Genomic DNA, 24,617 nt, shown 5'->3' on the forward strand with positions numbered 1-24,617 from the left:
AGTCGCTAGCAGAATCTGGGAGTGGGCGGTCCTTATACCTTCCCCAGCATAACAGTCATGTGACCCCCATCCTTCTCCTCTCTCTGCGCGCAAACCTACTGCGCAATGTGGGCGCTGGCAAAGGGGGACTTACCTCCCCTCCCCTCCCCTTTGCTCAAGCCCGGTGTTGAGGCTCTCCCTAGCATCTTCTGGTCCCTGCGCCCCTTCCCCACTGAAGGCGGGGCTTCCCTCCTCGCCAAAGGAAGAACTGCTTTGCAAGATTTTCGGAGGCTCCCTGTAACACAACTGCCCTTTCATCTCTCGCCTCTGAGCTGATGGCAGTTCCCTGACAATATGCTTTTTAACTTGCCCATGAATTATCTAGAGTTAGGAGTGAGCAGTGAGGTGGCCAAGTTTGCTGATGCTGCGAAATATTTCGGGGGCGTTAAAACCGAAAGAGGTTGCGAAGAACTCTAAAGGGACCTCTTCAAACGGAGGGAACGGCAAAACGGCAAATGCAACTCAGTGTAAACAAGTGTAAGAGCAGGCATGGTGGTGTTTAAAACCATTATTTCACATGTGCATTCCTGTGGGGTCTCAACTGACAGTGACTGGCCAGGAACAAGACCTTTGGGTTGTGGTGGATAGCTCCATGAATATGTCAACCCAGCTGTGAAAATGGGAGTTTAGCTGCGGTGGGCAACCTTTTTTCCATTGAAAACCTCAGGGTGGAGCAGGGTCACATTCTGGCACAAACAGAGCCAATGATGGGTGGATCTGGAGATTAAGGTCCTTCCAGTAGCAGCTTAGGGACCAACTAAGTTTGTTGTTGGTATGAGCTTTCGTGTGCAAGCACACTTCTTCAGATACCTGCGAAAGCTCATACCAGTAACAAACTTAGTTGCTACCCGAAGGATTTTTTTTTATTTGGTTTCGACTACGGCAGACCAACACGGCTACCTACCTGTAACTGGAGATTAAAGTGTTCAGGATTGACTAATCTGTCATAAAGTCCACCCCGCTTCAGTTTTCCCCATAGCTCCCAGTTTGCTCTCAGACCCTTAGGGGGGAAGTCTTTGCCACAAGCTATACAACCACATTTTTTAAAAAAATATCCATGAATTTATTTTTACCCAGTTGTTCTGAAACTACATAGAAACGAAGGGTTGGGGGCTAGGTTAATCTAAAACAGAAGTGGAGGCTCCCAGATTCCTCCTTAAAGCCATTTTGGGGGGGGGGGGGGAGAGAATGTGCAGTTCAAGGGAGAAAGCCTTGTTTTTATAACCATTGAACAGGCCTCTGTTTTCAGATGATGCATTTTAAAAAGTAATTGAAGCTAGAAGATTCTCTTAAGTGAACAAAGCAGCACATTTAAAAAAAAATGTTTAAAAGGCCTGTTCTGTAAGCAAAATGGAATACATTGTGCAAAGAATGTTTGCTGTATGATATCTGTGACTTTTGGGTTTGTGTTCCAAAATCAACACTGAATTCTCTTTTCTGACAGGTATCGTTTATTTCTCTTCCTTATCTCCATAGTAATGTGCTTTGTTGTGACCAAGTCCTTGCTGCTGACCTGCTGTTTGCCCTTCTTTCTAATGGGTATGAGGTACTACTTCAGTAGAAAAGTTATCCTCAGCTATCTGGAGTGCGCACTGAATACGGACATGTCTGATATTGAGCAATATTACATGAAATCGCCAGGTGAGTAATATGTCCATGGAAGGATCAGTAACTGAACATCTTTCATTGTGTCGTCATGACGGAGGGTTCTTTTAATTGCTAAGAACACGGCAAATTCTTCTAAAGAAGAAAAGTGTTTATATTTAAACAGGATTCCAAAAATCAGTGGAAACGTCTCATCTGTTTTTTATTTGTACTTGGGTTCAAATGGAAATTTAAAACCTCCTTGGTTTGTATTGTTGGAAAATATACATAGTTCTGTTTTATGGAACTTGAGTTTCTCTCTCCTTTCAAGTGATTTGTATGTCTTTCATAACAGTAGTGCACAAAATCTTAAAGAAACTCTCGGGACACAGATCTATGGAAGAGCCACTCTGCGTTAGGCCTGGAAATTCCAGTAGTTAGTTCTTTTGTGCATTATCTGTGTTCAGGTCAGCTCCCGCACATCTAAAACGCATGTGAGCCAGACACAGGGAATATTTATCCATCTATGGCGCTATTCTTTTGAAATTCCTCAACTGTAATTGGGACAGATTTGTGCAACGAGTGTTCAGCTCTCATTCATTGTGGGGATAAAGGACTCCTTTGAGAAACATGCTAGAGTAAGAACAGCTGAGGGCTTGGTTTTAAAAACATTGCTCCTCTTTTGAGAGTGCCGAATTATTTTTAAAACTCTCTCTGCTATCTATTCATATATCTACTGATATATACCCGCTTGTATTCAGTAAGCACACTGAGCGTCTCAGGTAATTCTTGGAACACATTAGTGTGCAGAGCTATACATTGGAACGGTGTTGCTGTTAGCTCAAAGTCTAGTAATTTTGCTCAACCATGTTATGGATCGGGAATAAAAAAACCCTAACACTTGAATCTGTTTAATTAGTTACCAGCTATCAAAGCATGTTCAGTTTTTCACCCTGGAAACAGCACGGACACTATCATGCGCGGAATCTGGGAGATATGAGTTTCTTTCGCCACTAGTGAATGTTTTCAGCATTTAACTGTCGTGAACACTGATGACTGTGAATTGCTTTGCTCCCACCGAAGAGGAAAGAGATTTTGCTCTAGGGAAGGACCTCAGTATGAGTGGTCTGGCAGATGATTTATTCCCCTAGACTACAGGGAAGGAGTGTGAATTTCTGTGGCAGGCTCTGGCTTCGATAACCATGGTTGGTAGGAAGTCAGTGTTACATCACCAGCTTGGTCTACAGGAGTGGGATGTGGGAGAATAGTACAGTGGTGCCTCGCAAGACGAAAAGAATCCGTTCCGCGAGTCTCTTCGTCTAGCGGTTTTTTCGTCTTGCGAAGCAAGCCCATTGACGGATTAGCGGATTAGCGCGTTTAGCGGCTTTTAGCGGATAAGCGGATTAGCGGCTTAGAAAAAGGGGGGTGGGAGGGAAAAAAACCCGCAGGAACTCGCAAGACATTTTTGTCTTGCGAAGCAAGCCCATAGGAAATTTGTTTTGCGAAGCGCCTCCAAAACGGAAAACTCTTTCGTCTAGCGAGTTTTCTGTCTTGCGAGGCGTTCGTCTTGCGGGGCACCACTGTATTGTTAAGCTGTATTGTATTTAAGATATTTGGAAAAAAATAATAAAAATTATTGGGGGGGGGAGAGGAGTGGGATATCAGTGTAAATTCTAAACTGGAGGCAGTTTTGTCACTTGTACATATTGTAGGGGTGTGTGGGGGTGTATATATATATATATATATATATATATATATATATATGTAAAAACACACACACACACACATACATATATATGTAGGTATCTATTATAATTTTTTTAATAAATGCTTGCTGTTCCTGGAAGTGTGACTTTAACATTGCTTAGGCTATAAGCTCGCTTTATTTCGATAGAAAGGAAAGCTTGGGTTTTGTTGGCTGCTGTTTTCACTTTTGGAGGATATTTTTAATTTGCTATACTTAACGTGTGAAGATTCTTATAGCATTGATTAGAATAATTCCCTGGAAAACAAATTTTATACTTCTGCTTTATCAGTACTGTATTCTGCCCCGCCCGCCCCCAACTTGAACTTGAATAAGGCAAAATATCTTCTAGCACAATGGACCAAATATACTAATGAGCAGAACCCAATAACAATAACCCAAAAACTGCCTCTGCCCAGAATATTTGTTCTACATTGCAGTTGGGGGTTGTAATGTCTCCATAGGGAGCTAATTACTTAGAGTCATTATTTATTCCAAAATATAGGAATGCATTTACATGAAGTTGCTGTAACATTCTTCCTCAACTATTTTGGAAGAAATGTGTAAGACTTCGGGATGACATTTTAATGGCATTCCATGCGAAATCCTGTACTATACTGCATTTGTTACTGTTGTGTAATTTTTGTAGAGAAAAAACGAAGCAGATTTCTTTGTCCCTTGATTGCTTTCATCCCAGGATGGTCTTTAGAGTAGCATACAGCCTTCCGAGTCATGAAATTAACTGCTTAACTGAATGAGTTTTCAAAGTTTGTGTCTCAGGGTTGCATGATTCATAAAGCAACTTTTAGAGAATCCTTAAGAGTTTTAGATTTTAATTTTTACCTGCATTTTTTGACGAAGAAAAACGTGCTGCTTGCTCTTATACTTCCTTGCATTTTTTTGGTTCCTTTACCCTTTATTGTATGGAGTCCCGTCGGAGACAAGGCGGTGCATAAAAAATAAATAATAAAATCAATTTCTATTTTTTTACTTGAAGGTATGTGGAGTATCAGTAAACTTGATCTGACAATTACTCATTAGCAAAATGAGATACCCATTTTAAGCCATAACATATTGCATCTGGTCGTTACACCTTTAATCTGAGTCAGAAGACCTGGCTTTGACTGCTGGCTCCACCAAACGTGATCCAAAGCAAATCTTCATGATCTGCCACATGCTTCCAACATTACAAACCACTTACGTATACAAAGCATTCTGTTCATCCTTGGGGGCTGAACCATGGGGCACAAGGACATGGCGCCACAGAAGCCTCGCCTGACTCCCTGCAACTTCTTTCCTTTTAACTTTTTACTACAGAGCAGATGTGTTGTTGTGATAGCTTCAGGCAGCCCCACCCCCTCCAGATGATTCTGGGGGAAGGAAAGCTGGCAAGGTTGTGCTTCATGCCAACTGTAGCTCTGCAGTGAAAAGCTGAAAGAAAGTGGAATGCTGCCCTCTGCCTTGAAGCGGCAGGGCCTCCACTCTTCCAGAAGTGGAAGCAGAGGAGGATTGGGGAATGTTTTTCAGCTCGAGGTCTGATTTCCACAGGGCAAGGCAGGCCAGGCAATGTGTTCCAGCACCACGGAGAGCTCCTAAGTGAGGCACTTGCCCCAACAGAGGCTAGAGGTGGACTGAGGCCTTTGGAACCTCTGCCTCCAGTCCAAATATCCATGGCTCTGTCTGCTGGGATGTGGGTGGCGCGGTGGTCTAAACCACCGAGCTTCTTGGGCTTGCCGATCAGAAGGTCGGTGGTTCGAATCTCCGTGACGGGGTGAGCTCCCATTGCTCTGTCCCAGTTTCTGCCAACCTAGCAGTTCAAAAGCACGACTGTGCAAGTAGGTACCGCTGCGGTGGGAAGGTAAACAGCGTTTCCAAGCGCTCTGGTTTCCATCACAGTGTCCCGTAGTGCCAGAAGCAGGAAGAAACCGCATGACCCAGAAAGCTGTCTGTGGACAAATGCCGGCTCCCTCGGCCTGAAAGCGAGATGAGCACTGCAACCCCATAGTCGCCTTTTTGACTGGACTTACCGTAGCCGTCCAGGGGCTCTGTCTACACAGCCTTGAAGGCCAGCCCTCTGGCCTGCAGACAGGCTACTCTTCTGCAATCCCTGGCCTCCCACATGGGTGCTGTTGAATCGGCAAGGTATGTTAGGAGGGACTTGGCTTCTCAGGATCGGGGAACGGTGGCCATGAAAGTTTCCAGCCCTGGCTCTGTGGACCTGAGTTGTGGGCCAGGGGACTCCTACTCACCAACCTCATATCTAGTGGCCTCTTGTCATCAGGCTTAGTTAGGTACCTTCTGCAACCTCTGATTCTGCGTCTTGATCATGGCTGGACCCCGGGCTCATGATTATTGCATTCCTTCTTGGCCACCTTCCAGTGGTGGTCAGGACTTAGAGCAGTGAGTGTAACATATATTCTTCTCCTTCTTTTTTCCCCAATAGATTTTTATTGAGATTTTAAAGGTTACAAAAAGAAAAAATAGAGAACATATTTAAACAGGGGGAAAAATGAAAATACAAAACAATACAAGAACAAAGGGAAAAAAACAGAGGAAAAAAAGATGCAGATAATTAAAGGGGAAAAAAACAAATCAGTCCTTTACATAACTTTCTTTCCTTTGCTTATTTCCTTGACCTCCTCACACCTCCCTTTTTTGTATTCTAATTCAATTAGATATTTCAGCAAATCCTTTCCATCTTTATTTTTATCCTAATGATTTATCTTAATATACTATAATTTTGCATTCTGTTCTTTCACCAATTAACAATCCATTTTTACTTAATCCTTTATATCATTTCTGCTAAAACCACATCACTTCATTCCAACATCCTTCTAACATTCCTTAATTTTACAATGTTTCTGTAGATAAACTTTAAATTTCTTCCAATCTTCTTCCACCAACTCTTCTCCTTGGTCTCGGATTCTGCCAGTCATTTCCGCCAGTTCCATATAGTCCATCACCTTCATCTGCCATTCTTCCCGGGTGGGTAAATCTTGTGTCTTCCAGTACCTTGCAATAAGTATTCTTGCTGCTGTTGTGGCATACATAAAGAAAGTTCTATCCTTCTTTGACACCAATTGGCCGACCATGCCCAGGAGAAAGGCCTCTGGTTTCTTCTGAAAGGTATATTTAAATACCTTTTTCATTTCATTATAAATCATCTCCCAGAAAGTCTTAATCCTTGGGCATGTCCACCAAAGGTGAAAGAATGTACCTTCAATCTCTTTACACTTCCAACATTTATTATCGGGCAAATGATAAATTTTTGCAAGCTTGACTGGTGTCATGTACCACCTGTAAATCATTTTCATTAAACTCTCTCTTAAGGCATTACATGCCGTAAATTTCATACCTGTGGTCCATAACTGTTCCCAGTCAGCCATCATAATGTTACATATATTCTTCTTTTTGCTCGCACCATTGACGAGAAATACACTGAAAAAAGAATCAATTAGCAGTGCTTGATTTATAACATAGAATGCAACTACTTTATAGTATGACTATGGAATATCAAGAAAGTACAAAACAATGCAGCTGCATTAGAACATGAACCGTTCCCAAAATATAATTATAAAGGACTGTGTTACATATGCACTTTAAGTATTTATACAAATACAGACTTAATGAGAGGTGCGAGTTTGATTTTGGCGGCTAATCTCATTTATATTAGGTCTAATTTGCTTTTTTGTTTTTTTAGATAAATTTATTTGGTTTTCAGATTAAAGTTTCACAACCGCATATCCAACAAACAACATAAAGAAAAGACTCTAAAAATCTCCTCCCCTTTGTGGGTCTTATTGTTAATCATTTCCTCCTGCGTTTTTTATGCTAATCCAAATCTTTTACATCTCCGTTATATCTTTATACTGTAGGCTACACTCTGACATGCAAAAGTCATAATTTCACACATGCACGCACTTCCTCCAGGGAAGCAAAAATCATTACTGCAATTCAAGAAGACTTTCCAGCCAAACAAAGCATTGAAGGAAGGAGTTGGGCTGGTAATGTGTATGTGAACTGGGGGAAGTCCCAGTGGCTTTATCAGGGAGAACAGAAGGCCAAATTTGGCACCTAGACTTAAGGATCCTCACCCCCCTATCCAAAAAAAGAAGAAAAAGGTAAAGGACCCCTGACAGTTAAGTCCAGTCACAGACGACTCTGGGGTTGTGTGCTCATCTCGCTTTACTGGCCAAGGGAGCCAGTGTTTGTCCACAGACAGTTTTTCTGGGTCATGTGGCCAGCATGACTAAGCCGCTTCTGGCGAAACCGGAGCAGTGCACAGAAATGCGGTTTACCTCCCTGCCGGAGTGGTACCTATTTATCTACTTGCACTTTTTTTGGCGTGCTTTCGAACTGCTAGGTTGGCAGGAGCTGGGACCGAGCAAGAGGAGCTCACCCGGTTGCAGGGATTCGAACCGCCGACCTTCTGATCAGCAAGCCCAAGAGGTTTAGTGGTTTTTAAAACCCCTATCCTAAGGCCACCACAATAAACCTTGGCTGGCCTGATGGATAACCTTTGAGAGAGCGGAGCCATGTGCTCCTCTTGATTCTCCTTGATTTCTTGTCCACTCTTGATCCCATCAATCTCAGTATCTTGCTGAAGATACAGTTATAGAGCAGTTCCGCTCCAACCTGCAGGTCCAGTTCTCGAAAGGAGAATTTTGGGACCTGCTCAGCCCTATGACATTGTTGTTCTGGGGTCTTGCAGTGTTCCATTTCCTCCTCCTCTAATAAGAATATGCAGCTGCTACTGGAGGCCATTACAGGATCTGGAGCAAGCTGTCAATGATGACCTTGAGCTCTTCTCACCATCTGAGTCAGGTGAGGCTGTGCAAGTGCTGGATCAGTGCCTCCCTGACCATTGGTCATGCTGGCAGGGCTGACCAGGGTTTCAGTAAACCACAGAGCCTAGGACTTGCTGATCAGAAGGTTGGCGGTTCGAATCCCCGCAATGGGGTGAGCTCCTGTTGCTCGGCCCCAGCTCCTGCCAACCTAGCAGTTCGAAAGCACGTCAAAGTGCAAGTAGATAAATAGGTACCGCTCTGGCGGGAAGGTAAACGGCGTTTCTGTGTGCTGCGCTGGTTTGCCAGAAGCGGCTTAGTCATGCTGGCCACATGACCCGGAAGCTGTACGCCGGCTCCCTCGGCTAATAAAGCGAGATGAGCGCCGCAACCCCAGAGTTCGGTCACGACTGGACCTAATGGTCAGGGGTCCCTTTACCGTTACCTTAACAGAAACATACTTTTTTTTGTTTTCTATTTTGTGCCTCCGCGGAAGGAATGTTGAATATCAAGTCTTTTGTACTTGCAGTCTCTGACATGTTTCCCTTTCAGTCTAAAAGCAAAATATATTGTAGGAATGCACATGTCAATAGAGAACCAGTGTTCTTGTGTTCAATGCAAAGTTGTTAAAGCAGTTGAATTGTGGTTCTCCTAAAAGAAACAAAAAAACATTACTTCTATTAAAGGGAGTAAAGCTGTTTTGGATTATGTCGATTTGAGGGGGGGGGTTGCAGCCAATCGTCAGGATCATGGTACTGGGAAGTGAACTTGCAGCATATTAAAATGCGTTTTATAATTGATTTGACAGTGATTTCTTTTGACAAGTGCGTGAGCCCGTTTCCTGAACATAGCAAATTCCAGAAAAGGTTGTGGTTTTGAAAACAGTACTGCATTCCTGACTATATATATATATGGCATATAGTGAGATAATATGTGGATTTTCTGTAAAGATAGCCACCTCTAAAATGGCTTGTTCTTTTTAAAAACTATTTGCATATTTGCTCTGTGTGAGCACTTTCTCAAGTTACGCATATATGTATAGTTATCTGCAACTGCCATCTGCAACTGCTTTCAAGGTATAATTCTGCTGAGCTATTTCCTTAATCTATCTGGAATATGATTCTCTCCCCCCCCCCCCCCCCGGTTCCAAGCCATCTTGCAACAAAACTGAGTTGATCGTTTGTACTGTATATAATGCAAGCAATCCAATTTGCTTCAGACTTGAACTTATTATTACTGTGGTTTTATAGGCGAGTCATTGGGGGCCTTGGGCTGCATCTGAGAGGGAGGCCCATAAGATTGCACTGCAAGATCAGGTTTTTCAGAAATCTAACAGTCTGCAGTTTTAAACTGATAATGTAAAAGGAGAAGAAGAAGTAGTAACTCGTGACCAGATACTATCCTTTTTTGCTTTCTCATCCTTTCTTCCCGTCTCAGTGCAAAAGCCACTGAGGTTTGCTTACTTCACTCTTTTCATATCTAAGCTGATTGCTAAGTATTTGTATTTATTATACAGTGGTACCTTGCTTCTCAAACGTAATCCGTTCTGGAAGTCCGTTCCAAAACCAAAGCGATCCAAAACCAATGCGCAGCATTTGATGTCAGTTGCAAAATGTTGCCCACGGAAATGAGGATTACATTTTTCCTCTTGGCTCCATAGCAGCTGGCAAAACTTTTGTTGGGTTTAGGAAGTCGCTTGGCCGGATAGGGCAAGCAGAAAGCCACCTGGTTCCTTCAGAGCCTGTTAATACCTGAACTAGATTTCGTATTTTACAGTGGTGCCCCGCAAGACGAATGCCTCGCAAGACGGAAAACCCGCTAGACGAAAGGGTTTTCCGTTTTGGAGGTGCTTCGCAAAACGAATTTCCTATGGGCTTGCTTCGCAAGACGAAAATGTCTTGCGAGTTCCTGCGGTTTTTTTTCCCTTTCCCCCCTTTTTCTAAGCCGCTAAGCCGCTTATCCGCTAAGCCGCTAATAGCGCTAATCCCCTAAGCCGTCAGGGACGCAGGTGGCGCTGTGGGTTAAAGCCTCAGCGCCTAGGGCTTGCCGATCGAAAGGTCGGCGGTTCGAATCCCTGCGGCGGGGTGCGCTCCCGCTGCTCGGTCCCAGCGCCTGCCAACCTAGCAGTTCGAAAGCACCTCCGGGTGCAAGTAGATAAATAGGGACCGCTTACCAGCGGGAAGGTAAACGGCGTTTCCGTGTGCGGCTCTGGCTCGCCAGAGCAGCGATGTCACGCTGGCCACGTGACCCGGAAGTGTCTCCGGACAGCGCTGGCCCCTGGCCTCTTAAGTGAGATGGGCGCACAACCCCAGAGTCTGTCAAGACTGGCCCGTACGGGCAGGGGTACCTTTACCTTTTTTTACCTAAGCCGTCAATGGGCTTGTTTCGCAAGACGAAAAAACCGCTAGACGAAGAGACTCGCGGAACGGATTCTTTTCGTCTTGCGAGGCACCACTGTATTTGTATTTTAAACTTTTACTTATAAAATGCCTACAATATCTAGACAGATTTGCCCACAGGCTTACAATCTAAAAATAAACACAAGACACATCTAATTTTGTAGGGATGTGTATAGATGCTAGGAGAAGGATATACTTATTAGATGTTATCCTTCCTTCCTCATGTCTTTGAGTTCGGCAGAGTGCATCCTTTTCACAGCTTTAAAAGGGAATCTTTGAGGGGCTGGTTTTAGCCTTTTTGTTTAAGTAATCCAGGATGTTTTAACACAGATGTGATTCTCCTGCTATTTCCCCCTTAAATAACCACACAGACAATCTTGTAAAAAGTACACAAACATTTGCTCAATCAGAATACGTTTCTCTTTTGCTAGGACAGGATTTGAGAAAAAGGTCCTCCTGAGAACCTACTTTTCCCAAAAAAAGAGATAGAAATTTGCCAGGGTGGGGCAGAGGCCTAGCTAGGCTCCCTTGTGCCCTTGGCAAGGAGCTGTATCGGTGCCTCTGAATCCGGGAGGCAACATGAATCAGAAACCCAAAACGTTTGCATTTGGTCACCTTTGGGGCTCCTCCTCAGCCACTGGGGTTGGGTCTACTCTACTCCACCTTTCCTCATCCCCCTCTTTCTGCCTCCCTCTCTCCCTCTTTCTTCCCTCTGACCCGGCTCCGCTCACATTTCGAATGGCCCTGCTGGCGGACAGGAAGGGGCCCCACAGGGCTGCTGCAATGTCCCACACCCAGCGGCAGAGCAAGCCGATCGGCGTCTGGGGTCGCGTGTGTGCCCTGTGCCCAGGAGCGGGGCCAGCCACCCGCAGGTGTGGGGCGATCTGGGGCAGGATGCTCCCCAGGGCCTCTGCGGAGTCTGCCTGCCTCCTCCCACTTAGCCGCCCTACAGCTGAGAGGGAGGAGGCAGGCAGACCTTTGGGGGCAGCACGGAGCTTGCTTGCGTGCGCCCAAGCCACGGCGTCACTCCCAGGAGAGACACGTGGCTCAGGCGCACTGCAGGCCCCACAGTGAGTGCCACCTGGCATTTTGTCACACTCCTCAGTGGTGACACCCCTTTCCTCCGCCCCTGCCCACACCAGTGATCGGATTTCCTCGCTGAGAATCCCAGAGCAGCCTGCGCACCATGCCCAGACTTCGGTTGGATCCAACATCTGCTACAAAGGGATCCCCACAAACTCTCCTACAACTAACCCAGAATGCGGCAGCTGGACTGGTGACTGGGAACCGCTGCCGAGACCATATAACACCGGTCCAGAAATACCTACATTGGCTCCCAGTACGTTTCCGAGCACAATTCAAAGTGTTGGTGCTGACATTTAAAGCCCTAAACGGCCTCGGTCCAGTATACCTGAAGGAGTGTCTCCACCCCCATCGTTCAGCCCGGACACTGAGGTCCAGCCCAAGGGCCTTCTGGCGGTTCCCTTACTGCGAGAAGCGAAGTTACAGGGAACCAGGCAGAGGGCCTTCTCGGTAGCGGCACCCGCCCTGTGGAACGCCCTCCCACCAGATGTCAAAGAGAAAAACAACCACCAGACTTTTAGAAGACATCTGAAGGCAGCCCTGTTTAGGGAAGCTTTTAATGTTTAATAGGTTATTGCTTTTTAATATTCTGCTGGAAGCCGCCCAGAGTGGCTGGGGAAACCCAGCCAGGTGGGTGGGGTATAAATAATAAATTATTATTATTATTAATCCTTCAAGAAAATACTGCTCCTTTCCACATGGGTTTCTTGGGTCCGGTTTATTTTTTAGTTCCGCTAACTTGTGAACACAACTCAGCGCTTTCAGGACCTTGCGAACCTCACTGTTCCGAGACGTGAATATTTTTTGTTCCACATACTATACAAGTGGCAGAAACACGAAGCATTTCCCCCCCTCTCTTCAGCCTGAAAATGTCTCCGGTGCCGCTCACAAAGATCAGTAACAAAGCCAGGCAGTCAAACTGGGGGTATCCCTCTGAGCGAGAAATTTAAAATCGTATCCAAACACTTACATCAGGGAGGTGGGAGAGGAGACTTAGGCTGCTATAGTTAGGCTGGCTGGAGGAGGTGAGAACGTGTGGGAGCAGAGGGGAGGGTTGGTGGCTGGATAGAAGCTGAGAAAATGAGAGGAGGAGGAGGAGGAGGTGGAAACGGGGGGGGGGGACGAAAAAAAGAGATGGAGAGAACAAGGAAGTGGATGGAGCTAAAGGGAGGGGATGGGAAAGGCCAGCGGCGTAGCGTGGGTTGTCAGCACCTGGGGCAAGGCAAGTAATTTGCGCCCCCTAACCCGGGGCAAGGCAAGTAATTTGCGCCCCCTAACCCGGGGCAAGGCAAGTAATTTGCTCCCCTAACCCCTAACCTGCCGCCGCTGCCAGCTTCTTCTTGCTGCTGCCTGGGCTGGGGTATTTACGGTAAGGTAGCCACGGCGGCAGCGGCGGGTCCGTGTCAGGTGATCTGAGGCGAGTTGCCGCTGGCGCTGCCGCCCAAACGACGCCGATTGCCCGGAGGAGGAGGAGGGCAGAGAGGCGAGGAAAATGCAACATGGTCCAGCAGCTGCAGCAGCAGCAGCGGCGGGGCTGTGAGGAAGGGCTGCCTGGCGCGCCCTCCGTGGCCCTGACGTGCGGGGACCGCGGCGAGCGCTGAGAGCCGCTGCCTGCCGGACGCCTTCAGCCCGGACGCGTGCACAGCTCGTCGGTTCCGCGAGACATGGGGCTCTGCTACAGCCTGCGCCCGAGGCTCTTCGGCGACTCCGGAGGCGGCGAGCGCCCCCCCCCAGATGTTGCGCCCGGTGCAGCCGGACCCCCTGCACCCCCCATGCTGCGCCACTGGGAAAGGTCTCTGGAGAATAGAGGGGCAGTCATGAGGAGGTATTTCCTCTCCAACCCTACTCCAGGACCTGTGCAGGTAAACAGTAATAGTGATCATTATAATCACCATCATCCCTAATAGAGCTTTGATAAATGCATCAATGGGTAAGGGTAAAGGGACCCCTGACCATTAGGTCCAGTTGTGTCTGACTCTGGGGTTGTGGTGCTCATCTCGCTTTATTGGCCAAGGGAGCCGGCATACAGCTTCCGGGTCATGTGGCCAGCATGACTAAGCAACTTCTGGCGAACCAGAGCAGCGCACGGAAACGCCGTTTACCTTCCCGCTGGAGCAGTACCTATTTATCTACAGTGGTACCTCAGGTTACATAGGCTTCAGGTTACAGACTCCGCTAACCCAGAGATAGTGCTTCAGGTTAAGAACTTTGCTTCAGGATGAGAACAGAAATTGTGCTCTAGTGGCGCAGCGGCAGCGGGAGACCCCATTAGCTAAAATGGTGCTTCAGGTTAAGAACAGTTTCAGGTTAAGAACGGACCTCCGGAACGAATTAAGTACTTAACCCGAGGTACCACTGTACTTGCACTTTGACGTGCTTTCAAACTGCTAGGTTGGCAGGAGCAGGGACCGAGCAATGGGAGCTCACCCTGTTGCGGGGATTCGAACTGCCGACCTTCTGATCAGCAAGCCCTAAGTTCTGTGGTTTAACCCACAGCGCCACCCGCGTCCCATCAATGTGTACATAGGGATAAACAGTGCCAACCCATGGGGGGGGGGGTGGAAGTTCGGTCAGACATTTTCTTGCCCATTACAGTGTAACTCACAAAGACAAGCAAGGCACAGCCGTCTAATTTTGAAACTCCCCGACTAATCTATTTCCTAGCTGAGTTGTGTGAAGAATATGTAAAAAGAGGGCATGGTACACATTGTCTTGGACCTGGCCCTGTTTACCTACGCAGGCAATCTTTTGTTGTTGTCACGTTAAATAACTGCATGCTCACAGTTTGCCATCTAAGCAGAGTAAAACCAGGTCTAAACAGAACAGGGGGTGTTGTTTCCCATTGATAAGCAGCCCTTTCACATTCAGATTTAATATACCAGACAGAGGACTTCAGAATCCTAAATCCATTTTGGCATGTTTTGTAAAAAAATTATGTAATGGAGGAAATTTAGTAACTCTGCTTTGAAAGTTACAACATTGTGCCCAAGCTTCTTTATTTGCAGGCCTGAAAACTAGAGTTTTGCTAAATGTAGGTCTCACATTGGGCAGTTTTTGTTTTGTTTTTTAGTATAGAATCATGGATTTATGAATGCGTGCATTTAGAGAACGGCAGCCTACTTCCGCTTAATTGTATATTGGGTGCATTATTTGGGACTCAGCAGTGCATGTAAGAACATAAAGGTAAAGGGACCCCTGACCATTAGGTCCAGTCGTGGCCGACTCTGGGGTTGCGGTGCTCATCTCACTTTATTGGCCGAGGGAGCTGGCGTACAGGGTCATGTGGCCAGCATGACTAATCCGCTTCTGGCGAACCAGAGCAGCGCACGGAAACGCCGTTTACCTTCCCGCCAGAGTGGTACCTATTTATCTACTTGCACTTTGGCGTGCTTTTGAACTGCTAGGTTGGCAGGAGCAGGGACCGAGCAACGGGAGCTCACCCCGTCGTGGGGATTCGAACCGCCGACCTTCTGATCGGCAAGTCCTAGGCTCTGTGGTTTAACCCACAGCGCCACCCGTGTCCCTTATGTAAGAACTTACTTTGGATTATATCCAGCTTGTCTCTTCTAGAGCTACCCCTAGATTGTTGCACCCAGCAAGTTGTGGTTTTAGCAACAAAACCTATTGCTTCTTCTAAAAAGGTGGTCCCCTTAATATAATAGGGTCGTGTCACCTGCATGAAGGGGAAAGCGAATAGCTTGATTCGCATTACATTTTAAGTCAAACTGTGATTACCAGGACCAATCAAACATGTCCCTTGCAAAAGTTGCCTGGAGCTAGACCTGGTTGTCTTCAACCCCTTATCCTAATTTACCTAAAAGGAAGTAATGTCCTGTATATATTTTTGGGGGAACATCAAGAAGTCTTCTTGGGCAATAGTCTTGGAGGAACATCTCGATTGTCTTTATTAAAGATGGGAACTAAAATCCAAAATGTCCAGCCAGCTGGCAATATTCAAATTGAATTTACTGTAATAAACGGAAGTGGCTCATTGGAGCCCACCAGGCTGGGACAGTATGGAATAAAAAAACCACAAGGTAATGACTTGTCTCTCCCTGGTGCTTTGCCCAAGGGCAAATCTCTTTAAAAGGCATTTTCCTTCTGTTTTGTTAACAGTGGTCAAATACCTGCTCCACCTCAAAACCTGCTCGTGGTGTAGTGGTTAAGAGCGGTAGAGTCGTAATCTGGTGAACTGGATTCGATTCCCCGCTCCTCCACATGCAGCTGCTGGGTGACCTTCGGCCAGTCACACTTCTTGAAGTCTCTCAGCCCCATGCACCTCACAGAGTGTTTGTTGTGGGGGAGGAAGGGAAAGGAGAATGTTAGCCACTTTGAGACTCCTTAGGGTAGTGATAAAGCGGGATATCAAATCCAAACTCTTCTTCTTCTATTCGTTACACAATGGATCTGAAAGATCAGGCTTATCAATTGTACATGGATAAAAGGTTCTTTGCTTCCACAGTTACCGTATTTTTCGCTCCATAAGATGAACTTTTTTCCTCCTAAAAGTAAGGGGAAATGTCTGTGCGTCTTATGGAGTGAATGCATGGTCCCTGGAGCCGAATTGCCTAGGGGCGAAAAGCAGATCATGCCTTTTTTTTTTAGAAAGAGGGAAAGGGGTGTTGAAACAAAGCCACTGAGCAGCTGATCAGCAAGTGATCGGGAGGGGAGATAAGGGACTCTAGAGATAAAGGAGGCTACCTGGGAGGAGGGAGGTAAAAGCACATGGATCCTCACGATTTTTGCACTGGGTCACCCCAAATTCACCATCAGATCACATAGCATGTCCGTGGCTATAGCCTGCATCAAAAAAATGACACATCCACTGTTTCGTGGGGTCGCAATGGCACGGATCCACATGGATTCTCAGGATTTTTGCATTGGGCTACCCCAAACTCGCCGTCAAATCACATATCATGTCTGTGGCCACAGCATGAACCACAAAAATCATACATCCACTGTTTCGTTCAGAATATATTTTTTCCTTGTTTTCCTCCTCTAAAAACTAGGTGCATCTTATGGCGTGAAAAATACGGTATCTCTCAACATTAAGGGGTCTTCAGGGACTGTACAACCCTGTGGGGAGGGGCAGCAGCTTCATACAACATTGATGCGATGTAACTGTCTCATCTGAAATGTGCAAATGTTTTCAACCCAGACCGTTGCGTAGTTGCGACCTGACTGATGGCGGAAACACACATCAAAAGCAGAGGCACAGACTTGCCATATCAGCTCTACTCATTGTGCAGCAGATGGGCGCACCCCGTAGACATCCCTCTTTTCCAGCTTGACATAAATTTAACATGGCTGGTACGTCCCATTTCTCACTGGGAGCTGTAAAAATACACCCCCAAGCAGCAGTCTTGTTGACTGCCTTTGAAAAAAACGAAAAGGTCAAAGCAGTTTGAAAAGCGCCGCAGGAGCGTCTAAGCATTGTGAGAGGAGCTTCGGGCTTGCGACAAATGACTTGTTTGCTATGTTGCATCATTCTCATCTCTTAACACCTGGTTAAGGAGCCGTAGGAATTACCTGTGCAAAGCAGGAAAGAAACAGTGTCTCTCTTTTGAGGCAGATGGTTTTATGTGTCCATTGCTGATGTTGTGCAAAGCAGCGAAGGGCTGTAAGCTCACTGGCTGAGTACATGCATGAATGCAGGAAACCTCTCCAGAACTTCACCTGAGTGAGCTAAGAATTCCCTTGTAGTTCCGAGAAAAGTGCCGTGCCGTGTTTTTCTATTTTCGTCATTATTTGTATACTGTCCTATACTCTGCTCGCTGATGTAATCCAAAGGAAAGCAGAGCAATAATTTTGTCACCAGCTTGGCTGTACAAGTTACTGGAAAGAGGCGCCATTCAACCATTTTGGAGCGTCACCACCCCCGTCACCCAGCCCGGACACTGAGGTCCAGCTCTGAGGGCCTTCTGGCGGCTCCCTCCCTGCGAAAAGCGAGGTTACAGGGAACCAGGCAGAGGGTCTTCTCAGTGGTGGAGCCCGCCCTGTGGAACGCCCTCCCGCCGGATGTCAAGGAAATAAACAACTATCTGACTTTTAGAAGACATCTGAAGGCAGCCCTGTTTAGGGAAGTTTTTAAGGTTTGATGTTTTATTCTGTTTAATATTCAGTTGGGAGCCACCCAGAGTGGCTGGGGGAACCTAGCCAGATGTGCAGGGTAGGAATGAATGAATGAATGAATGAATGAATGAATGAATGATTATTGTTATTGGGGCCTTCACTCCGGATTTTTGTAGGATTTACCGTATTTTTTGCACCATAACACTCACTTTTTTCCTCCTAGAAAGTAAGGGGAAATGTCTGTGTGTGTTATGGAGGGAATGCCTACAGGTGGCATGCCTACGGATTTTCCTCCTCTAAAAACTACGTGCGTGTTATGGTCGGGTGCGTGTTATAGAGCGAAAAATACGGTACTTCTTAGTATTCCTTCACATAGATCAGGCATGGTCAACTTGGCCCTCTAGCTGTTTTGGGACTACAATTCCCATCATCCCTAGCTAACAGGACCAGTGGTCAGGGATAATGGGAATTGTAGTCCCAAAGCAGCTGGAGGGCCAAGTTTGGCCATGCCTGATGTCATACATGGACAACCTTCTCAGGTTGATTACCTTCCCACCTGCTCCTCATTTCCCTCTGCAGCAGGTGCAGAAACCTCCTCCTTGATCACTGGACCCATTTTTGGTCTCCTCTGCTTAATCCGCCAGATCCTTTCTTCACACGCAGCAGAAGTCCCTCGCTCACCCAGCGTCTCAGACCCATTGTCTACCCTTATCTGGTTTAGCCAGCCAGGCTGACAGCTTCCAGGAGCCACCAGAGGTATTACCTCTCCCCTAATGTCCCCTAATGCGGGTAACTCTGGGGTTGCGGCGCTCATCTCGCTTTATTGGCCAAGGGAGCCGGCGTACAGCTTCCGGGTCATGTGGCCAGCATGACAGCTGCTTCTGGCGAAACAGAGCAGTGCACAGAAACTCCGTTTACCTTCCCGCTGGAGCAGTACCTATTTATCTACTTGCACTTTGATGTGCTTTCGAACTGCTAGGTGGGCAGGAGCAGGGACCGAGCAACAGAAGCTCACCCTGTCGCAGGGATTCGAACCAGCTAGAGCCATGGACCACAATTGTTTCCAGCATCTCACTGCTGCTGAGGGCTCTCTTTAAGAAGGCCGGAGCCAACTCGTTCCCATCAGGGCCTTCTTGGTGTCCTTGAAGGCTGATCAGCGGCAGATGGAGTCCCTTCACCTCCTTCCCCCTTCAGGCAGCTGTCTAGCAGGTGAAGTTGACTTCTGGCTCACAACACCTGTTGGTGGATAACCTCTAGACGGGACAATTGCAATATGCTGTACATGGGACCACCTTTGAACACCTTGGGTACTTTGGTTACTATGAAAAACAGCTGTTAGGTTACTCAACAAGGCCGGATTCAGAAGCATAGCTGTCAACCGTCCCTTATTTGGCGGAAAAGTCCCTTATCCCAGCACCATTTCCCGCTGCTGTCCCTTTTTGATGATGTCCCTTAAATTTCCCGGGTTTCAAAGGAAGCAGCTCCTCTCCCTCCCTCCCTGCCGGCCAGGGAGGAGGGAGGCTCCAACTGTGTTGCTTGGCTGTGTTGCTCACCCAATAAGGAGTCTAAGAACGACTGGGGGGTGGAGCTTGCATGCCTTGTGCCGATCAAATCGGCCGCGTTGCCTGGGGACTCGCCTTTGTTCAGCGCTTCCCAGCGGAGAGGTGACGGTGGTTTTCCTTGCTGCATCCCCTTTGCCGGGTTGCTGCGCTGTGGGAACCACCGCTTGAGGCTTCGTTTGGCTGCTGGCTGGGCTTTCTGCCTTTGGCTCGGAGGGGCTCAGAAGTCAAACATACCTGTGGTTGGCAAATCCCTTATTTTGTCTGCTGGTCCCTTATTTTCAAATCAGTAAGTTGACAGCTATGTTCAGAAGGCATTTGGCTCCTCCTGATGTTGAACTCTGTCCCGAAATGCAGACCGTATCGTAGTAAAAACAGCCATCACGTGAGGAAAGGAGGGCCCTGCCTATCTCCTCTACTTCAAGCAAACACAGAGGAGGTTCTCCAAAGTGGAACGGTGTTTGGGGTCAGGGTCATATGGGGCAATTGGACAAGTGCGTCTCGTTGACCCTAAAGCATAATGTATAATTTACACAGACTTTTGTCTGCATCTTCCTCAGACGTAGAAGAGGCAAGAACGGATGGTTTGTAGACAAATATATTATGTGCCTGGGGGACACATCTGGAAATCTTAGAAATTGTCATGGGTACTGCAGATAAGAAAAGCTGGCAATATATAACTATATATGCCACTTCAGACAATGGAGACCCAAGATTTAGCAAATGTTTGAAACTCATAACTGCCAGGGCTATTACACCCGGACTGCAATTTGCATTGCAAAATTGAGTGAAAGGTGTAAGGTAAAGGTAAAGGGACCCCTGACCATTAGGTCCAGTCGTGGCCAACTTTGGGGTTGCGGCACTCATCTCGCTTTATTGGCCGAGGGAGCAGGCGTACAGCTTCCGGGTCATGTAGCCAGCATGACTAAGCCGCTTCTGGCGAACCAGAGCAGCGCACGGAAATGCCGTTTACCTTCCCGCCGGAGCGGTACCTATTTATCTACTTGCACTTTGGCGTGCTTTTGAACTGCTAGGTTGGCAGGAGCAGGGACTGAGCAACAGGAACTCACCCCGTCACGGGGATTCGAACCGCCATCCTTCTGATCGGCAAGTCCTAGGCTCTGTGGTTTAACCCACAGCGCCACCCGTTATACAGGAGTTGTCAGCTTTGTCTTAGATAATGTTTGGCTGCTGGTCCTATTTTCTTCTCTTAGTCTCTCTCTCTTTCAATGTACCTACACTAAGAGACCACCAGGCACAAGCAGTCTGGCCTTAAAATTTGCTGATGGTGCTACACTGAGGCCTATTGAAGAACAAACCACACCACCCCCCGAGTGTTGGTGAAAGATGCGACTTTGTGTGCCTGTGTACAGTGAATCAGAATTAAAATTGCCACCAGTGACTCACTCGAGAATTGGGGCCAGCTATACACAAATGGATTGCAAGCAGCTTTTGTATCTTGTTTTCTTCAATAATTATAGGGGTGGGAGAGATTGAGGCTCACTCTGAAGACAGTGCCTAAGATGGGGAGGCCGTCTCCTCACCCTCCCACTGAGATCAGAAAGGAGACCACATACACACCAAACATGACTAGGAGTTGAAGCGAAAAATGCTCCCTCTGTTCCTTTATTTTCAGGGAAAGCATGGCTTGATAAGGACATTTGGGTCAGTTTCAGGCTATACCATCAAATCGTTTGGGACATCCGAGATGCATGGAAGCATCAGAGAGCCAGTGTGGTGTAGTGGTTAAGAATGGTGGACTCGTAATCTGGTGAACCAGGTTCGCTTCCCTGCTCCTCCACATGCAGCTGCTGGGTGACCTTGAGCCAGTCACGCTTCTCTGAAGTCTCTCAGCCCCACTCACCTCACAGAGTGTTTGTTGTGGGGGAGGAAGGGAAAAGGAGAATGTTAGCCGCTTTGAGACTCCTTAGGGTAGTGATAAAGCGGGATATCAAATCCAAACTCTTCTCTTCATCTTGGTGAGGGTTTGATGTTTATTCCAATCTGACGACGTGGGAAATGGGATTACTTTCTCTTTTTTAATAATAATTTTTATTAAGTATTCCATTTAACAATCCAATCATATCACATTAATTATTCCAAATTATACCAATACATATCATAAAGTCCAAATATTTTGCCAAATTATAAATTTTTGTTGGGGCTTCCTATGCTTCGAGTTCAGTAGGGTCCAATCATCTCATATTTCTGCTGCTTTTAGTGTTCACCAGTCCCATCTTTCAATCTTCTTGTTGTTATCCTTTTTCTTCTTAGTAGCCCCTGAGTTGTTTCCACAGGCAAGTTAAAGTAAGCAATATTATGCTTCTGTGTGAACTTTGTAAGGCTCTCCCTTTTATTTAAAGCTGGTAAGTCTTTTGTTTGCAATAAATCTTCACACGCTGACCCAAAAGTCCTCCTCGGGTGGCAGACGCCATCTTTCTCAGTTCCGATGAAATAAAATCTAGGCGTTTGCTCATTAATTTTCCCAGACAAGTTGCACCATAAATTCAAGGGAAGATTTGCCAAGTCAGACTTAGAATACAAACATGATAACAGAGTAATGGCTCGCCTCCCCCTATCACTATTAATCTCGCAACATAGTCTGTCTCATAATGGCGGATCCCGATTAAAAACTGCGTCACAAGAGAGCATTTTATTTTATTTATTTTCAGATATTTCAAAAAACAAAGGCTTTAGTTGATATTTTTATTTCCACACAGTTTATTTTCCAATCTCACTTGCTATAGGCTGTATTGATGGTTCTTCGGGGGGGGGGTGTTTGTTAGGTAATATCGAAATGGAAATGGGATTACTTTCTACCGGGTACCCATCTTAGAATCCCGTTGGTTCCATTGTTGGGTCTGAATCGTATTTCACACATAACATGTCTCAACGGTGTACGTTTTGCTTCCTGGACACTGTGCATTAATTGCATCAGAGTGGTTGTGTAGAGAGGCCTTCTTTGTTTGCAGAAGTCATTAGCACTGACGGAGGAGAAAACAACCCCCAGACAGCAGCTATGGTGATGGCTTCCACTCACCTTTCACTAGCCATGACCTCCTAGACCCTTCAGACATGTGGGGTTTCCAGGATGCTGGGCCACATATGAAGCTCTCTCCTGCAGACGACAGACCTCCATCAGCTTTCAACTGGTAAGTACAATGGTTATTGTGCAGTCAGCATGCTAATGGGCTGGGCGGCCTGAAAGTCCATAACTGTAGTGTGAGATTTTGTTGGGGTTAAGTGGACGTAGGCTGCGTTTTTCATGGGTTACGGTGGACATGTTTGATGGTTGGAGGCAGGAGGAGATGAGCCTGGGGGGAGGAGTAGATTCCTGAAAGAATAAGGGGAAAGCAGAGGTTGATTCTCGAAGCTAGTGCAGATGATTTCTTTTCTATCTTTTCAGGTGGAGAAAAAGAGTAGCCACAGCACCTTCCAATGTTGGCTGCTAGAGCCAAGGTAGGTTTCTGAAAATGGATGGTGTGGGAAGGGGGTTATGCCACATAACTTGGCTCTTCTTTGGGTTGGACATTTGGACTGGCAGCAGGAAGCATATGGAGAATGAAAGACCACGGACAGGCTAGTACAGGGTTTCCCAAACTTGGGTCTCTAGCTGTTTTTGGACTACAGTTCCCATCATCCCTGACCCACTGGTCCTGCTTTAGCAAGGGATGATGGGAGTTGTAGTCCAAGAGCAGCTGGAAATCCAAGTTTGGGAAGGTCTGGGCTCTCTTTCTGTTGCCTCTCTTTCTGTTACGCTTCTCCTCCTTTGCTGATGCTTGCGCTGTCCTGTCAGACCTGGAAAGCCATGTTTTGGATGTGGAAGAGTAAGGATGACGGCTTCCTCTTAACTCTTGGCGACATCCACTGCGTGTCTGCTTGCAAGCAAGCTTTTGGGGGGGGGGTTAAGTACAAAATGCATACAGGGCAAAGCAACTGATTCCAGATCTCCTCTCCTGTGTTGCAGGAGCAGCCAGAACAGCAACAGCAGAACCAGCAGCGTATCACAAGTTACTTGAAGTCTGCTTTGTGGACAAAGAGCGCTCGTCTGCTCTGCCTCTGTAGCTCCAACCAGACCCTCGCATCTCAAGCGCAAGATGTTAAGAGCAATGAAGTAGCAAAGTTTGCTGGTATTGAATAAATTGTTGGGGGGGGGGGTGAGGAGGCAGCTTCCCCTTGTCCTTGGACTATGGTGGGAGCGAGTTGACCACACCAGTCCCAGGGCTGGCATTATTTCAGGCATTGGTTGGGCATCTGTCAGAAAACATGGAAGCTTAGGATCCTGTGGTGCCATACCCTCCCTGCTGCCAACACCACCTGGAACACACCTGCTGCCATCTCAGGCAGAACACAGAATACCGGTACGTCCCATGGGCGTCCTGACCAGCAAACCTGAGCGGCCCTGGCGTTGCTTCTTGCGGCCCCTCAGCTGGGTGTAGGATTGCACCTTACAAGTAGCTCAGTGCAGTTTCATGCTGGAGCAGAAGGGCTTTTCAGATAATGTTCTTCGAGCCGAGTCCAGTAGCTTAAATAAGAACCACACGCCCTGGGATAGAAATGCGCACAGCAGTGTATTCTGGTGTTGAGGGGCAGCGGAAACAATAACACGGTGGGTTTTTAATTCCTGCAGAACCAGCATCCTTGGGGTACGGGGAGATCAAGAACCACCCCCATGCTCCTGCTGAACACCTACAGAGCCTGCCTTTCTTGAAGGAAATCTCCAGGACGTCACAGAGAATATTCTACGGACTATTTTGCAGAAAAAGGCAATGCATATTTGTACAGTATATGTTCCAGAGGCTCCCCCCACCCTGTTTCTTTCTTTCAAAGTTTCTTCAAGTTATTATTAGAAATTCTCTTTTTGTATTAAAAACGGAGTTTGCCTTTTTCCAAATTAACAGATTGCGTGTGCATTTGTCTCTTCGCCACTTCAGTTTCCGCGGTCTCCAAGGAACGCAGTAACCCTCTTCCACTGACTTCTGGCTCCATCACTTTCTGTCTGCATCGCAAGCTGATGGGTTGTCAGCAACACCTGCAACAGATGATTTGAACACCCAACAGAAACCTCTGATCTCAGGGCTTGGCTCACAGACCATACTGTCACCCTGGCAATACGAACCAGCAATGCTGGTTCCTGGGGGCACCCACTGGTTCTCTGCCTGTTTACAAGTGTTGTTTACATTTAAAGGTTTTTTCCTCCAGCTCCTTCCCCACAATGCCATCATCCCTCCAGGTTTAGAAGGAAGAGGAAGGGTCTCTGCATGTGAAATCTCCTTCCTTTAAAAAAACTGCCCTCCATTACTGTCCAAACCTTAAAGAAGAAGAAGAAACTTGAACTGGGTCAGAGCAGCAG

At 46.8% G+C, this 24,617-nt stretch overlaps 2 protein-coding genes and 2 long non-coding RNA genes across 5 annotated transcripts in view; 3 read left to right on the top strand and 1 right to left on the bottom strand.

The window, feature by feature from the left end:
* Window positions 1-24,617, bottom strand: part of MXD4 (MAX dimerization protein 4) — a 227,019-nt gene that overhangs the window by 143,611 nt on the left and 58,791 nt on the right. The window lies entirely within an intron of this gene.
* The window catches only part of LOC307215824, a 129,432-nt gene that overhangs the window by 71,361 nt on the left and 33,454 nt on the right, over window positions 1-24,617 (top strand). The gene's annotated exons all lie outside the window — the stretch shown is intronic.
* The window catches only part of NAT8L (N-acetyltransferase 8 like), a 57,746-nt gene that overhangs the window by 17,477 nt on the left and 15,652 nt on the right, over window positions 1-24,617 (top strand). Inside the window, exon 2 of the mRNA XM_079975469.1 lies at window positions 1,516-1,680. Coding sequence (XP_079831595.1) covers window positions 1,516-1,680 — 165 coding nt within the window. The remainder of the gene's footprint in view (window positions 1-1,515; window positions 1,681-24,617) is intronic.
* Window positions 22,426-24,158, top strand: LOC307215825. Its single transcript, XR_013838648.1, has 2 exons — window positions 22,426-22,723; window positions 23,232-24,158. It is a non-coding gene; the product is annotated as an uncharacterized lncRNA (long non-coding RNA).

This window comes from Podarcis cretensis (assembly GCF_951804945.1).
Source record: "Podarcis cretensis genome assembly, chromosome: 5".
In the NCBI taxonomy this organism is placed as follows: domain Eukaryota; kingdom Metazoa; phylum Chordata; class Lepidosauria; order Squamata; family Lacertidae; genus Podarcis; species Podarcis cretensis.